This window comes from Juglans microcarpa x Juglans regia, chromosome 4S, assembly GCF_004785595.1.
Source record: "Juglans microcarpa x Juglans regia isolate MS1-56 chromosome 4S, Jm3101_v1.0, whole genome shotgun sequence".
NCBI lineage: Eukaryota > Viridiplantae > Streptophyta > Magnoliopsida > Fagales > Juglandaceae > Juglans > Juglans microcarpa x Juglans regia.
In genome coordinates this window covers 6,155,313-6,171,838 of record NC_054601.1, presented here as the reverse complement: position 1 = coordinate 6,171,838, position 16,526 = coordinate 6,155,313, and the positions used below count along the sequence as shown (strand labels likewise).

At 38.3% G+C, this 16,526-nt stretch overlaps 2 protein-coding genes and 1 pseudogene across 4 annotated transcripts; 1 reads left to right on the top strand and 2 right to left on the bottom strand.

Moving 5' to 3' along the window:
* Positions 1-222: 222 nt before the first annotated feature.
* On the bottom strand, positions 223-4,607 carry LOC121263147 (heavy metal-associated isoprenylated plant protein 43-like). 3 transcript variants are annotated; one of them, XM_041165956.1, is made up of 4 exons: positions 3,862-4,607; positions 3,301-3,509; positions 1,814-2,017; positions 223-746 (listed from the first exon to the last, which is right to left on the bottom strand). In XM_041165956.1, exons 2-4 carry the CDS (start codon positions 3,319-3,321, stop codon positions 417-419), a joined length of 555 nt encoding a protein of 184 aa, XP_041021890.1. In that variant the 5' UTR covers positions 3,322-3,509; positions 3,862-4,607; the 3' UTR covers positions 223-416. The 3 variants fall into 3 exon arrangements, with proteins under 3 accessions (XP_041021890.1, XP_041021891.1, XP_041021892.1); XM_041165957.1 differs by having other exon boundaries at positions 223-748; positions 1,816-2,017; positions 3,301-3,592; positions 3,862-4,606; XM_041165958.1 differs by having other exon boundaries at positions 223-748; positions 1,816-2,017; positions 3,301-3,564; positions 3,862-4,606.
* Positions 4,608-5,011: 404 nt separating this feature from the next.
* On the top strand, positions 5,012-8,909 carry LOC121262913 (abscisic acid 8'-hydroxylase 3). The gene is made up of 10 exons (XM_041165609.1): positions 5,012-5,456; positions 5,692-6,013; positions 7,014-7,163; positions 7,244-7,436; positions 7,593-7,672; positions 7,808-7,894; positions 7,967-8,045; positions 8,140-8,246; positions 8,382-8,500; positions 8,693-8,909. Exons 1-10 carry the CDS (start codon positions 5,149-5,151, stop codon positions 8,808-8,810), a joined length of 1,563 nt encoding a protein of 520 aa, XP_041021543.1. The 5' UTR covers positions 5,012-5,148; the 3' UTR covers positions 8,811-8,909.
* A 2,955-nt stretch (positions 8,910-11,864) lies between these two features.
* LOC121262760 lies at positions 11,865-12,945 on the bottom strand (annotated as a pseudogene).
* Positions 12,946-16,526: the final 3,581 nt, after the last annotated feature.

Genomic DNA, 16,526 nt, shown 5'->3' with positions numbered 1-16,526 from the left:
TATTTATAAAAATGATTAAATTACGATGACAAGAACAGATGGATAACAGAGAAGTTGCTGTTGGTTCATACGAGAAAGATAAGACATTCAAATGGCCATAGAATCTCTCCTTCTCTGTCTCTCTCTTTCTGGTTGGTACGTACCTTACAAGAGCGGCATGCCAACTTCCACAGCACCTAAATCAGGCCTTCCTCTATTCATGTTGGACAATGTAGTCGAGAATAATGTCGATTTCAATGAATATTTCAGTAAATTGTTTAAAATTTACACGACAACTTCACGCTTCTTGCTTTTGGTTTTGTTGGGGGGGATGAACCATTAGAGATGGTTTTCATTATTTTTGCCTCATAATAAAAGCTACAGATCTTGCAGCATGAAATGATAATGAAAGGATTCTTGAAATGTGAGTTGCTGAGTTACAGAATGCTACAACGATTGTAATAATCATCAGCAATCACATACCATACGTCACATTTCTGACATGTCTTTGGAATATCAGGAACAACTGAATCTTTCCTCTCATCCTTTTGCTCCTCTTTGGGGGGACCTACACTGACCACAGTGGCAGTTTTTCTGAATTTTCGGACCTTCTTGATGATCCTCACTGGATCGGCTTCCCCGATTACTGTCACCGTTTTCTTTGAGGGGTCAGCGACTATAGAAGTTATCCCTTCGATTGTTGCAATTAACTTCATCACCTTCTGACTGCACTTCGAACAGAGCAGTTCCACTGACACTACAGTTTTCTGCAACACACAGAATTTGGTCAGAACGTACCACTGAGTACTGCAAACACAGAGAGAGAGAGAGAGAGAGAGAGAGAGAGAGAGAGGAGAAGGGGGGAGAAATGATATGGCATAAACTGCAGTGTCAGTGAAAGGAGAAAGAATGGTCACAGATATATTAAACAAGCAAAAAGAACGTCATGTAAACATGCTGCATTTGAAAGTATGCAAGCCTGAGGACAGACTGAATGGAACCTTTGGAATCATTAGATATCAATAAGCAAAGCAAAGGAGGACTGAAACAGATGCTACAGAAAACACGGATGGATCCAAAGTTGCTATATAAAAATCACTCTCCCTCTCTCTCTCTCTCTCTCTCTCTCGGTTTCATTAGGTTTTGTTTTTTTAAAGGTGCTGGGATATCCTTTCTCTGTGTTCTTAGACATAAGCGTGGTCTAATACTGAATAATAAGAGTGACACTGTTAGTTGGTGACTGGAAGTAAATGCCAGTCAGAAGGCTGTTGATCTAATCACATATGCTTTTAATGCAGAATGTCCGGAAACTCTTGCCTTCTTTTCTGGAATACACTGTTTGCCCTTGATCGAAATAAAACTCCCTCACTATTTGGGAGAGGTTAGACAGTTTCTTTTCTAATTTCAAACCCCTGGATAACAAGTGCATAATTGGACGGCTGAAGGAAGAAAAACCAAATGAATGCGGCTACTTGCTACTTACAGGATACACCATCCAAGTGAAAACTTGATCCTTTTCTCAAGGAACCACGATCTTATCTAGACATAATCCACTGCGTTAATCTAGGATGTATTATAATGACCTGACATTACCCTTTTGTCTTAACTGGTAGGGCACAAGGCATTTAACACCCTTTAGTTTCTCAAGTCAGCTGAATGGGGCACAACTTGGCCCACTTATACGATCTATTTAACACATTTTTTGGTCGTATTCAGAACTTCAACTACATGTTTTAAATACACACTGTTTTGTGTGTGTGTGTGTGTGTGTGTGTGTGAGAGAGAGAGAGAGAGAGAGAGAGAGAGAGAGAGAGAGAGAGAGAGAGAGAGAGAGCTTTTCACTGATCACCTGGATGCAGCCAACATAATTGGACTGCACAATCATTCCACTAAGCTGATTAAGATACCAATGCAGCTCAGCCTGAGTTTGAAAATTTTGTTTTTCCTTATTTAGTTTGGGCCCTGCTATGAGAATAGGCTCTATAGTGTCGGGCAAACTGATTCTTAAGTATAATGTGCTCTGTGGAAGGCTGCCGGCCTGTAGTTGAAAATGCAATTAGAAACACGGATTTTCTATATCATACGTCCAATCTGAGACTCAAAATCTGGTAATAAGAGTACTAAAAAACTTAACCAACTTCGATCAATTTGAAACAAAGGATTAAAACGAAATACTATATGTTCAAGATGCTTTATGAATAGAGTTGAGACCTCCATAGAAATCCTAAACTGCACTCCATATTTGGGGGGGGGGGGGGTGTGAATGAGATTGTTTAGGAGAGATCAATAGCTCGAATGGCAGCAAAGCTCCATTATACAACTGCATATATAGTGGCAACATCGATATGTGTCAAATTCAAGGGCATCATAGTTAATATGAGCAGTTTTGATATCAGTTTCTAGGATCTGAGAACACTTGTATGAGAATCAAGATATGATATTAATAAGCAGTTCGTCCTCCAAACTAATTTTACACAGGCATAGTTAATTTGAGTAATTTTGATATCAATTGTCTGGCTTGCAGAGTTGTGTTTAGTAATTACGCTTTAAAGGGAGGTCTACCTGGAACAGTAAGTAAGTCCTAAGTTTCTGGACACCATAGTAAATATGATATCTAGCTGTATGAAGTTATAGCACGTGGGCATGGATGAAATGTCATTTAAGTGGTTGATGCATCAATTTCTCCACTGAGCGCAAAAACAAGTGTTCTGTCACTTTGTCCTGTTCTCTCATTGAAATCCCATAAATATAATGAGAAGAAAATGAAAATACCATGTGAAATCGCATTGCATATGAGGTACATAGCAGCATGCACATGTATGTCAATAGAGTTGCATAATTCAGGCAATGCATGTAGATGTGATGTGCAAAACCGATCTTCCTAATGCAATTGCATGCCTTCTGATTAAGAACCAGTGGCAAGCATTGTTTACAGATCCCCAGCATCATGAAGTCCAGAAATCAATGCCTTCGATTGTTATTGAAGATTATGCTAGATCAACATTGTAAGCTCCTTTTTGGCAATACGAAACAGAAGTACACATGTATATTGGAAGTTCTACAGGTACAGCATTTCTTTGCAAATCACAAATTTGGTAGGAATGATACAATTAACACGGTAACTCCATCTGAAAACATCAAATCCAGAGTATGGACTCGTGATCTGAAATCTAATCCAAAAAAAAAAAAAAAAAAAAAAAGACTGGTAGTGAAGAGTAAAGAGAACACAAAAAAATGCTAATAGTAGTAAGTTTAAATACCAAGAAACACCAAAAAAAAAATAAAAAAACAAAGAATATATTATATAGCAAATCTAATTACCTCAACAACGTGATGAAACATTAGTTAAGATGAGCAGTGATAATCTTCGGTCAGATAATTATCATCCAAGGCATTGTGTTGAATCTCTGTAAGTAGAATTAGCCTTCATGCTTGTGGCTTCATCGGCTTTCACCATACGAGTGTAGCAGCTCCCAATCTTTTTGTGTAACTCGTAATAAGTCTTCCATTTTCTTCAAAGGGTCTCAAATCTAGGTCAATGAAAGATGCCTAAGAAATTGCAACTCAAAGCATAACAATCGACACCTTGCAGCAGCAAAATTCAACTTTTAATCTGGAAATTTAGTCAGTTACTTAATTATTAGTAACAATTTGCCTTTATCTAAAAGTTTTACTATGTAATTCCAAACTTTTGGCACTAATATGAATTATCTACACAATCCCTATGTGCTTTCCAAATGTCAAGATGATAAAGTGTGCTATGATTTGTTTTATTTTTAAAAGAGGACGACCCCAAATTTTGTTGATAATAAAGTATTGAAATCCTAAAAGGTAAATCAATGGCAACCATGCATATCAAAATTCATGTAGATAGCTGTGTACCTTGTAATCAAAACCTTGGTTGGTTGGATGTAATTTATTAAATAAAAGAATCCCCCATCTTCACTTGGTCTAAAACCAATAATCAGACTACAGTCTCTTTTGCAGTTGCAATCATAAAAAAAATCCTCTGCAATCTTCAAGCTTCCAACCAGAGGAATGGAATGCAAATTGCAAAGAGGTATGTATCAATGTGTGACACTCCCTCTCCACTTAGTTCTCTGCTTACTTGACAAGACCCAGAAATGATGTCATAGCATGCTTGAATCGCTTCTTCTATTATGTCAAACTTATCAAGCTTCTGTTCCCTCAATAACCCGATCCTGTAGGTCCGTACTCCTGGCTTTATAAATTATTTCAAGAACAAGCCGGAGGATATTCCTTCTGCGCAAAGCCATTCTCTGACCTAATGACGGACTCGAGTGCATCTTCAAATGCTTCACCAATCACAAAATTAGTACAGTCCGCACGGCACCTTCACCCACGGCCCCAAATTTGAGAGAACCGTTCAAGAAACACCCGGAAAGTATTCTCCATTCTCAGGACGGTGTAAGAGATTGTTGGCGTACAGCTTTATCCATTGATCTGTCATTGCACTTGGAGAATAGATTGAGGTGTATCGTATTTGCTTAATAATATTCCTGTCCCTACTGTATTTGTCGCTGTCTCGATATCTATAACACGAATGGGAAATGAGCAAAAGTCAGAAACAAACGTACAAAATAACATCATTACTGGGTGATTCTCTGTTCTGTAGCCCGAAAATGGAGCATCTTTAGAGGTACTGTCATCCGACCACAACGAAAACATTTTCGCTGCTCAACTCAAGTTCTAAGACTCTGAAGTCTGACCAAGTCAGTTTAATTTAACATTTAAATTCTCAATTTACTAAATTATCACAATTCAAAATTTTTTTAAATCTATAATCTTTTTCAACTCAATACCTCCTTACACAAATCTACAATTTTTTTTTAATTTCTCATAAATATATTTAAATTCATCTTAATATCTAAATATATTAAATTCATCTTAAAACTTACTTTATTATTTTAACTCATTACTATTCATAAACAATCCTTCTAAACGAAAAAATGGAAGCTAACTATCTCAAAAGAGAGCCTACGTGCGTCCTCCATTCACATCCCCACCACTGTCACTCTGGTTTTCGAGTGGAAACATGATTTTTGAAAGGGAAAGCCACTGTCGGCCAAAACTCCAACGTCATTTTCTCTACCGTACGCGTGGCTCTTTCCCCTGATAACCGTTTTGAATTCATATATATGTATATATATGATTATGCAGCAAAAGAATGAATATAGCAGCCCACCCAGCAGCATAGCAGATCGAAAAATGCTTCCGCTATTGCTTCATCTCCTGCAACCTAGCATTTGTTGTTACACTCTTGTTGTTTTGAGTGCCTCTCTGTTTTTGATGTCTCAAATAGTACTGAAGATGTTTCGATGCCGTTTTCAAGAACCAACCGCCGGGATTCCTCCAGGGAGTCCAGGATTACCGCTGATTGGAGAGACCTTGCAGTTCATGGCTTCCATCTACAGTGGCAAAGGCTTCTATCACTTTGTCCGGGTTCGCCATCTCCGGTACGTAACATCTCTTTCATAAATTTTCCGACGTTCTTTATACATGAATGCCATCTGCTTCTCTGCAAACCAGTTTCTAGTACTCCCAGGAAAAAGAAGTTTCCATAGATTATGAAAACTGGTTTTATCCAAAACTTCATGTGGATTTAAAAGTACATGTTTTTTTGTTTTTTTCCCTTGCTTGGTATGAGATTTTTGTTCTTCAAAACAAAAGGATCCTGAATTAGTGGAACAGGTACGGGAACTGCTTCAGGACAAACATCTTTGGGGAGACGCATGTCTTTGTTTCGAGCACAGAGTCAGCCAAGGCAATCCTGAACAATGACTCGAGAAAATTCACCAAAAGATACATAAGGTCGATCGCTGAGCTTGTTGGTGATCAAAGCCTTCTCTGTTCTTCTGACCAACACCACAAACTGATCCGTACCCGTCTCTCCAATTTGTTCTCAGCTACTTCTATATCAGTTTTTGTCAAACAGTTTGATGAATCAATCGTGGAAACATTCAACTGCTGGGATGATGGCAGCACTGTGGTCGTACTCCAAGAGGCACTCAAGGTACCTTTGACCGAAAAATCCATAATAAAAACAGTTCAAAATATATCATATTTTGTAATCCCAGATTGTCGAGGCAACATATTTTAATTAATTGTTTATTTAAGTGGTAAATATTGAAATCATATTCTAAGTGCTCGTCTCTTTAAATGTGACACATCAATAATAAGTATGATTCGAGATTAAAAAAAGAAAAATCTAAAATAAAAGGGTAATATTGTGTAATACATAGAAATAATTGGTCTAAAGTAAATTTATGGTACCATATTAAGTCATGTGTAACTTTTTTTTATGAAAAATTCTTCTAATCAGTCTCTATTAATCATCCCCCACCCTACGAAAAACACCTCTATATCTTATGAAAAATACTTCTATACTCTATGAAAAAGTTATAGGTATGAGGTGTGAGAGTGAATAGTAACTTATGCATAATAAATCTCTTTTTTTATATAAGAATTTTGTGTGAACCTAATAACTCTTGAGAAAGTAATTGCTAATCACAAAGATGGGGATCCACAAAGTGGGAAATCTGGTCTAAATCTGAATTGTTGGACTCATGCTTGCTTCAGTCTCTGGCCCAATTAAAGGTCTTCTAAATGGAGCCCGTCAATGGATGAGAAGGAAACTAAGCGACCATAAAACGGAACCTCTGGCTCGAGTCACAACTCACAGGCCTCAGTCCTGCCACCAATTGGATCCTTTCTTTCTGTCACCTGCTCTATCATCCAATACGAATCTCACAAATAAGCTAGAGCCGACTCTAATGAGCCGAACTCCTGAGCTACCATAATCCCTTCGAAAACCCAAGTTGAAGATCAACAGTAATAGACATGTCGAGTTCACAATAGTATCAGAAAGTTGCAACACTTACTTATCACACTGACTGAATTATCATCATACTTGGCTGTGAAAGCCAGCATTTTCTTTTGTTGTTGTTGTTTTTCCAGTGGTCGAGAGTTACTAGTTACTATAGTACTGATGTTGGCGATTGGATCGGGTGCAGATAACTTGCAAAGCAATGTGCAAAATGCTGATAAGTCTAGACAGCGGGGAAGAACTAGAGATGTTGCAGCAGGAAGTCGCCCAAGTTTGTGAAGCAATGCTCGCATTCCCTTTGAGGTTACCTTGGACAAGATTTCATAAAGGCCTCCAGGTAAATATAATCAGAACGCCTAAAAAGTTTATAATTAGCCACATTTGATCATGTTTTTTCTTTGTTTAATGACAATTCAGGGCAGAAAAAGAATAATGAACATACTGGATAAGGCGATTAGTGAAAGAAGAGGAGGCATAAAACAAGCTTATCAAGGAGATTTTCTGCAACAGATGTTGATGGAGGATGAAAAATCATCTAGTACTCATGATGAAGCTCCAAGGCTGACAGATGCAGAGATTAAAGACAACATCTTAACTATGATTATTGCAGGTTAGCAAAAGATTGCTAAAGAAATACCCCGAATGTATATTAGCAGATCTATCTCATTTTGTTTTTGAAATCATTTTGTGGGGATTGATTCTTGAAAATTTTGCAAAAGTGCATAATATTCCTAAACTCTTACTTACATCTTGGAAGAAAATGCAGGTCAGGATACAACAGCAAGTGCAATCACATGGATGGTTAAATTCTTGGACGAGAACCAAGATGTCCTTGAGACACTTAGGGTAAGTGAAACCAAGTATATATGCCCAACAGGCAACAACATACAGGATCGTGCATTAGTTGATGATTCCATTAGATTATGGAATATTAATTTCTTAACTCTTCTTATATGCTGATTTGCCTATATATGGGAGCAGAATGAACAACAGCACATGGCAAAAAAGACTTCACTGAAGCCATATCTTTCGGTTGAAGATCTTACTGAGATGCCTTATGCTTCTAAGGTAGTACTTATTGCAGTATGATCATCATTTTGTGGATGTATTCGAAAGTTGATAAATGGTTGTCACAAACAGGTTGTAAAAGAATCCCTACGGATGGCATCGATAGTACCATGGTTCCCAAGACAAGCACTCAAAGACTGTGAGATTGAAGGTATGTTGTCTTAAAGGCTTCAAAAAGTAAATACTCTGCTTAAGGAATTATACATTTCATCTGATTTAAGGTCATGTTTTAATTGCTGCTGTAGGATTTAAGATCAAAAGAGGTTGGAACGTTAATATTGATGCTAAATCAATACACCTGGATGCTATGGTGTACAAGGATCCAAGCGAGTTCAATCCAGCAAGATTTGCTGTAAGTCTTATCTCTTCCTGGAAATTATCTCAATTATTTGTTCTTATTTTCCAGGAAGGGAAAAAAAAAAGAAGTTGAAATTCATTTCTCGAAGTATAATTTGATAAGGTGATTTTCCCTCTCCCATTGATATAGGGAGAAACAAAGCCATACAGCTTCTTGGCATTCGGAATGGGAGGGAGGACTTGCCTTGGGATGAACATGGCCAAAGCCATGATGCTTGTGTTTCTCCACCGTCTGATCACCACATACAGGCCAGTGAATATATATATCTCAAAGAACATAATATATAAGAGCATTGCTTCAGCATACGTACAGTACTTTAGATCGAAATCAACCTCAATGTTTATATATTGAGATCAGTTCGTGATCATCAGAAACAAAGCTAGTTATGATACTATATTAATAATAATTAAGGTTGTTTGAATTGGAAATTTGTTGATCAGGTGGAAGGTGATGGACCCCGACACGAGCACTGAGAAGTGGGGGCTTTTCTCAAGATTAAAAAGTGGCTGTCCGGTGCAATTGATGAGAATCACTGAGGGCGATTCAGTTCAAACCTAAGAAAGACGTTAAATTAAGAACTTATGTATCATCTCTAGATCATGCATGTCAGGACTTTGCTAACTGCACACGTTAATAAGACTTGTATATGTGTGTGTGTGTACACACTCAAGGCCATACTTGAAAAATAATTTTCATTGCCAATCAAACACCTCTACTCTGATAATGGAGGTTAGTTTATTGCTCTTAAAGGCTATCTTAGCGAACATGGAATTAGTCATCTCACAACTACTCCACACACTCTTGAACAAAATGGAGTGGTTGAATGTTGTCATCAGCATATTGTGGAAACGGGCATGACTTTACTCCATCAAGCACAATTTCCATTCTCCTACTAGAATTGGGCCTTTCAGGCCGCGGTGTACTTAATTAATAGAATGCCCACATCCTTACATTCTCTTAAATCTCATTTTGAAATCCTGTTTCAGCCTCCTCCTAATTAACTCAAACTTCGGATTTTTGGATGTCAATGTTTTCCATGGCTCAAACTTTATTCCCAACATAAATTGGACCCAAAGTCACGACCATGTATTTTTTTGTTGGCTATTCCACTTCACAAAGTGCATACAAGTGTCTTGATCCCAACACCAATCGAATCTACCTTTCATGTCATGTTCGCTTTGATGAATCTATTTTTCCTTATACTTAAAAATCAACAACTTCTTCCCCACCTCAATGTGTCATCACCTCTCCTCAACTCTTGACACTTGCTCCTCTTGTGCCATCTCTATCCTAGACACCATCAAATGGTTCAACTGCCTCGGGTCCATTGCTGGATGATGTTGGCCAATAGATGTTGTCATAGCCTTGCACTAGTGTCTCCCCTGCAGTATCCTCTTCTCGTAGTAGACTCCCAACCACAGGTCCTCCACTCTCAGCTGTTGAATAGGTTGTTGACACCATGCCTCCTCAGCCAACTCGCATGGTCACCTGATCCATGAATAGTATCTATAAACCCAAGCGGCTCTTCTTGGCTACAAAGCATCCAATACCCCCAACATTGGAGCCCACTGGTATTCATCAAGCTCTCAGAGATCCCCATTGGCATCAAGCTATGAGTGAGGAGTTTACATACAACCCTTGTTCGACATGACACTTGGAAGTTGGTTCATGCCACACCAAAGCAAAATTTAGTTGGCTCAAAATGGGTGTTTCGAATTAAACGCAAACCTGATGGATCCATTGATCGCTATAAAGCGCATCTCGTTGCCAAGGGGGTTCATCAGCGACTTGGACTTGACTTCATAGAAACCTTCTCCCCAGTTGTGAAGCTTGCCACCATACGCGTTATTTTATCTCTTGCTGTGATAAAAGGTTGGTCTCTTCGTCAACTGGACGTGAATAACGCCTTCCTTCATGGTACACTAACTGAGGATGTGTTCATGGTGCAACCGGCTGGTTTTATTGATGTCTCCTATCCTCACCATATTTGCCATCTTCAAAAGTCCATCTACGGACTAAAACAGGCGCCAAGGGCCTGGTATTGTGCACTGCATGATTGCCTCTGTGGCATTGGCTTTGTGAAGTCTGCTTCCGATCCTTCTCTGTTTATCTATCAGCATCACAACATTGTGGCATATTTCCTTGTTTATGTTGATGATCTAATCCTCACAGGAAATGACCCTGCCTTCATCTCCATCATCATCAAACAACTTGGTGCACAATTCTCTCTAAAAGACCTCGAGCGTCTTCACTTTTTCTTGGGGATTGAAGCCATTCCTACCTTAGATGGTTTGTTTCTTACACAACACAAATATGTGTGAGATCTTCTACATAAAACAAGAATGGATGGTGCCAAAGATGTCACCACCCCTTTGGCTACTTTAGTCGACTTCAGTTGAATGATGGCTCCAGTCCAGCAGTTAGCATTACATATAGAAGTGTTATTGGTGCACTTCAATACCTAGCTCTAACTCGGCCCGATATTGCATTTCCTATTAACAAACTTGCTCAGTTCATGCACTCTCCATCTGAAATTCACTGGACTGCTATCAAGAGGCTCCTAGGATATTTCAAGCATTCCATTTACCATGACATTAAGCTCCGTCGCAATGCTGCTCCCCAACTTCTTGCCTATTTTGATGTCGATTGGGCGGGGAGCATCAATGATATAAGATCTACCTCAGCCTATATCATCTTCCTTGCTACCAATCTCATCTCTTAGTGCACTAGAAAACAACAAGTTGTGGCTTGCTCCTCAATCGAAGTGAAATACAGGGCACTTGTGAGTGCCACATCAGAAATTGCCTAGCTTCAATCTCTCTTCAGTGAAACTTGGTGTCACCATGAATTAGTCCCCACCAAAAATTCATGCACTTCTGTGCACACAGTTAAGTCTCAATCCAGTGCTTCACTCTTAGATGAAACATATTGCCATTGACTTACATTTCGTTCGGGATTATGTCAGCAAAGGAATTCTTCAAGTTGCTCATGTGTCTATCCATGATCAGCTTGTTGATTTAATGACCATGGCCTTATCACGTCCACGGTTTCAGCTTCTACGGTCCAAGATTGGTGTCACTAATGGGAGCACCATCTTGAGGGGGCGTAATAGATTATCACAACAATCAATCTCTCTTGATTCAGTCAAGCACAACTCATGTAGTTAATTGTGTTTACTTCCTAAATTTAAGCTTTTGTAATATTCTGTACAACAAGCAACTTAATTAATTGCTTTCCTTTTATTTAAACAACTAGCGGTGTATAAATAGGCACCTCTTGTAATACATTTAATTAAGTTTTGAATATACAACATCAACGTGTTTCAATACTTCGCGTATACTCATGAGCTAGCTCGATCTCCATGAAGATATTGGTGATCATGATAATTATATCCTCTTATTATTTTTATTGTTATTATTATTATTGTTGTTGTTATTATTATTATTAATTTTTAATAGACGTTACTTGTGCACTAATTAGAAAGAAATTACGTACTTACAACAATGATTTTTGTTGAATTTGGAAAGTCAGATCCACGTACACCCGAATTTTCATTTCAAAGAACTCACAAGTGTAGATACTAGATTACATCGAGCTAGCATTGTAAATAAATTAACGACAACGCGTAAAAAAAATAAAAAAAATAAAGAGGAAGAAGAAGAAGAAGCTTAATTGGTAAGAATAAGGAGGAGGCCACTGTCTGCCACTGGTCATGGGTTTGATATTAGCACAATGGAAAGTAGCCGGCCCGTCTCTTCCACTGTATCTGATGTCTATGTCACTGACCTTCACATTCTGACATGGAAGCGCCTTGCTACAAAATAGTTTGACCGCCCCCTTTGTACAAGTTGTTCCTCGTATGTTCTTGAAGGCACGTTGCTGATCTTAACCTTTGAAGGAACCTAGTATATATACCGGCCAACAACCACCACCAGATCAATAAAAGTACTATTAGTTATATGCATTAACTTTGAATATTAATATGAAGTCAATCACAACATGATCGATATTCTAATGTATGTACCTGTGATTTGCATTGATTGATTCCATGGGCAGTATGATTGATTATGAGGACAGGGTTGTCGACATTGTTCATGATGATATTCTCAAAAGAAAAAATCTATTCATCATCTCAACTCCCATCATCATTCCATTATCCCATGATGTGGCAGTAGATGGTATGTTCATAAGTGAAATATTATAAATAATTTCTAATCACCTAATACCACATCATAGGATAATGAAAGGATGATAGAAGTTAGGATGATGAATAGTATTGTCCCAGGCTCTTCATTTTGTAGTTAACAACGTTAACTCCAACCACAGGCTCTTCATTTTTGTACTTACCAAGACTTCCTATGCTAATTCCATGGCTAGGCCCGCAAGTTACTCCCTTGATACGTATATTCTTACATCCATCACCAAGAGAGATACAATCATCACTGGTTGCAATCTTTGTATCAATAATCTTGATTCCAGTTGACCGCCCAATATGGATTCCATCTGTGTTGGGACTATTTTCGGGTGCTATGACATTTACGTTTTGAAAGGCAACGTTTTTGCAACCCAACAAATTAATGTGGAACTGTTTGCTATCCAATGATTTTATTTCCTTGATCAATACATTAGTGATGAAATCAAACCTCATGCTCTGCTCATGATCATAATAGAAAGGATAATTAATTAGCGCCATCGACAAACTTAATTAGGATAAAATGTTGGAAATTAGAGATGATCGACGTTAGATAGAAGTGATCAAAACTCACAATGGGAAGGTCACCACAGTATCTAATACCAGAACAAGATCTTCTTCCCCAAGGACCAATATGGGAGATCTAGGATGATTTACGGGAAGCTACAAAAAAGGACGTCGTTTTGAGTCCTTTGGAACGTTAACTGCATGTAGACCCATTCTCTATTGCAGGTTATAGTTTGAAAAATGGGTGCATCATGCGAGAGGGTCACATCTTAGTTCCTGAGGTTCCAGCAATTAAAGAGGCTCTTTTACGTGAATTTCATGATAGTATCGTAGGTGGACATTCAGGCATTCTTCGCACTTACAAGCAGTTTTCCTTGCTTTTTCATTGGCGGGGCATGAAAAAACATTCAACTTCACATCCAACAGTGCAACTCTTGCCAACAGACAAATATGACACACGACATCCAGCCAGCCTGCTCGAGGCATTGCCAATTCCATCAGGGGTGTGGACTGATGTGTCCATGGATTTTATCAGTGGCCTCCCTAAATCAACTGGTAAGAATTCCATTTTCGTGGTCATTGATCGGCTCACTAAATTTGCCCATTTTGTTGCATTGGCCCATCTTTATACAGCTCGAGACGTTGCTAATGCCTTCATCCGAAATGTGGTCAAACTCCACAGTCTCCCATCTTCCATTGTCAGTGACCATGACCGCATCTTCATGAGCCATTTTTCGCGCAAGCTCTTCCGTTTACAGGGCACAATGATGTGCACTAGCTCTGCCTATCATTCCGAAACTGATGACCAAACCGAAGTTGTAAGCCATTGTTTAGAGCAGTATCTTCACTGCTTTGTACATGCGATGCTGAAATGGTGGAAAGCTTTTCTCGCATGGGCCAAATTCTCCTATAACACCTCCTTTCATAGTTCCATACAAATGACCCCATTTGTAGCACTTTATGGCCGTTCTCCTCCCATTATGAATGCTTACGTACCAGGTTCCACTGTCGTAGCTGAAGTTGATAGCGCTTTTGTTGTTCGCGACGGCATTCTCCGTCAACTCAAGACTAATTTGGCTATTGCTCGCAACCGGGTGAAATGACAAGCTGATAAAGGCCGTCGGAATGAAGTCTTTGCCGTTGGTGATTAGGTCTTTTTGAAATTATAGCCCTACCGTCAACACTCTGCTCTTAAGCGTCCATACCAGAAGCTAGCAAGCAAGTTTTTTGGGCCCTATCAAGTTCTAGAGCGCATCGGCACCATAGCTTATTGCCTCCTGATGCTAAAATCCATTATGTCTTTCATGTATCCCTCTTGAAGCGTCGTCTTGGGGATACTACCATTGTACAACCCATTCTGCTCCCTTATGCTGAGGATGGGTTACCCCTGCTACAACCTGAAGCGGTCCTAGGTTCACGTTGGGTCCAGAGTGCTAGTGGGAGGGTGAAGGAAGTATTGATTCGCTGGAATATTTTACCAGCTGAAGATGCCACCTGGGAACCGCTTTCGACTATTAAGGAGCAGTTTCCTACCTTTAACCTTGAGGACAAGGTTCTTCTAGCAGGAGGCAAATGATACGATTACACATGAAGCAACGCCACGCAGGATCATGAGCGCTACCAGGCCGAACGTGCAGCTGTCCGACTATGTAGCTTGAATTGGCAAGCTGAATCTCCAATATTTTGTTTCCATGTTTGGTTGCTATTTTATTTCCTTGTTAGCTACTCTTTCCAAGCGCTAGATCATTTTATTTCCTTGTTGGTATTCTTTCTTTGTTCAACCATTATTTCCTTTGATGTAATCGGTTTATAACAAACCATGGAACTTGTTGGAAGTTTTTTATGCAATCAGTTATCAATAAAATCTTGGTCTTCTCAATACCATGAATTGAGAGAATGTCTCTCTACACTGTGAGCAGAGAATTCTGGTGCTTGTACTTATCAGTAACGCACGACAATTAATTTGTGTGGGATGTGCAGTAAGAACAATTTCAGCCTCCTACAAAAACAATCCTTCCAATGTCGAGAACAATAAATGGGCAATAAAAAAGAAAAAAAAAACTAATCTTGCCACAACAAATGCTCTATTCTAACAATTTTGCTTAGTCGAGATTAGCGGAGTAATGCAATTTCCAGACTCCCAAATAAATGACATTTTTTTTCTTGCCAAAAGAAAAGAAAATAAATAACATGTTGTAATTTTTAAGAGCTCATTCTTCTTTAGTGTTGCTTATCACGACAAAGTAATCAAGAAAAAAGAGAAGCAGAAGCCTAAGAACCAAAAAAGAGACTTGTTTGCAATCTGTTTCATAAAGTTCTTTTGGGAAAACTCCATTGTGCACCAACTCATTTTTTATTTTCCTCTATTTTCTCAGCATCCAAACAGGAACTCAAGAAAAAAAAAAGGGAAAAGAACATCACAAGCAAGAAGATCAAAGAACTGGGGAAGAGACCGGAAGTTAGAAGCAAATACAAAGAAATGGGAAATGAAGGTAACCTGAACAAGGTACTGTTCTGCTCGACTTTAAGCTATCTCACACTCATGCGAATCAAGACCGAAGACTTTGGCCTCTACCCCTCAATCTCACAGGGGCATAAATGAAACGAAATGAAGGAGAAAGGACTCGGGGTGGGGTGCGACACAAAGGAGAAAGGAGAAAATAGAGAAAAGAAGAGAGAGAAGAAATAAGGAAAAGAAATTTAGGGTTTTAACAAACGAAAACACGATAACAACGAAATGAAAGGAAAAAAAAAAACCCACTAGAAAAATAAGCAACAGAAAAAATAAAGATACGAATACCAAAAGATGATGAGAGGAGAGAAGACACAGAGAAGAGAAGATGAGAAAAAGTTTATTTTCGAAGAGAAGAGAAAATAGAAGATGCAGAGGAAAGATACTAAGACGAAAGAGATAAGACTGAGAGAGAGAGAGAGGAAAAAAAAATCGAAGCTGTTGACCAGCACCAAAAGACAATTATACCCTTAAAATACACGAAAAATGCATAGAACCTATGCATTGAATAGCCAGAAAAAATCAGTAAAACAAAAAAAATGAAAGGAAAACGGATGAACAAAATTACTGTTTCAAATCGATACACTTTTAACCATAGAATATATATATATATATATATATATTGATAATTAAGTACGTATAAAGCTCAATCAATCGTTTCGTAATCAGTTGTCCTGGCCTAATTATTAATTATAAGTTTAGTTAATTAAAAGAGATGATGATCAGGAGAAACACCCGCGTACTTTCTGAATTAACCAAACATTTATAACCGGAGTATATTATAGATCATTGATCATTTCCAGTATATAAGATTGAGATATTAGATATCTATTATATATATGAGTTTTGCTACTCATCATCCCCACGCACCACACTTATTTTTAATTTATTTAATTTATTTTTTAATTTGTTTTCAATTTTGTTTTATCTTTTTATTCTTTCTTAACTAATTAAATTCTTTTCCTCATCATCCATATATCACACATTTGATAAGAAAAAAAATAAAAAATTTAAAAATTATGTGTGGTGTAGCGATAGAGTCTATATGAAGAACGGATGAACA

Coding starts and splice junctions, on each gene's coding strand:
- LOC121263147 (XM_041165956.1), bottom strand. CDS start 3,321: ATGTTTCATCACGTTGTTGAG. Junction 2,018..3,300: donor TGTTTCATCACGTTGTTGAG/GTAATTAGATTT, acceptor TTTCAACTACAG/GCCGGCAGCCTTCCACAGAG. Junction 747..1,813: donor TCCAGGTGATCAGTGAAAAG/CTCTCTCTCTCT, acceptor TGTGTGTTGCAG/AAAACTGTAGTGTCAGTGGA.
- LOC121262913 (XM_041165609.1), top strand. CDS start 5,149: ATGATTATGCAGCAAAAGAATGAATATAGCAGCCCACCCAGCAGCATA. Junction 6,014..7,013: donor TACTCCAAGAGGCACTCAAG/GTACCTTTGACC, acceptor GATCGGGTGCAG/ATAACTTGCAAAGCAATGTG. Junction 8,046..8,139: donor CAAAGACTGTGAGATTGAAG/GTATGTTGTCTT, acceptor TTGCTGCTGTAG/GATTTAAGATCAAAAGAGGT.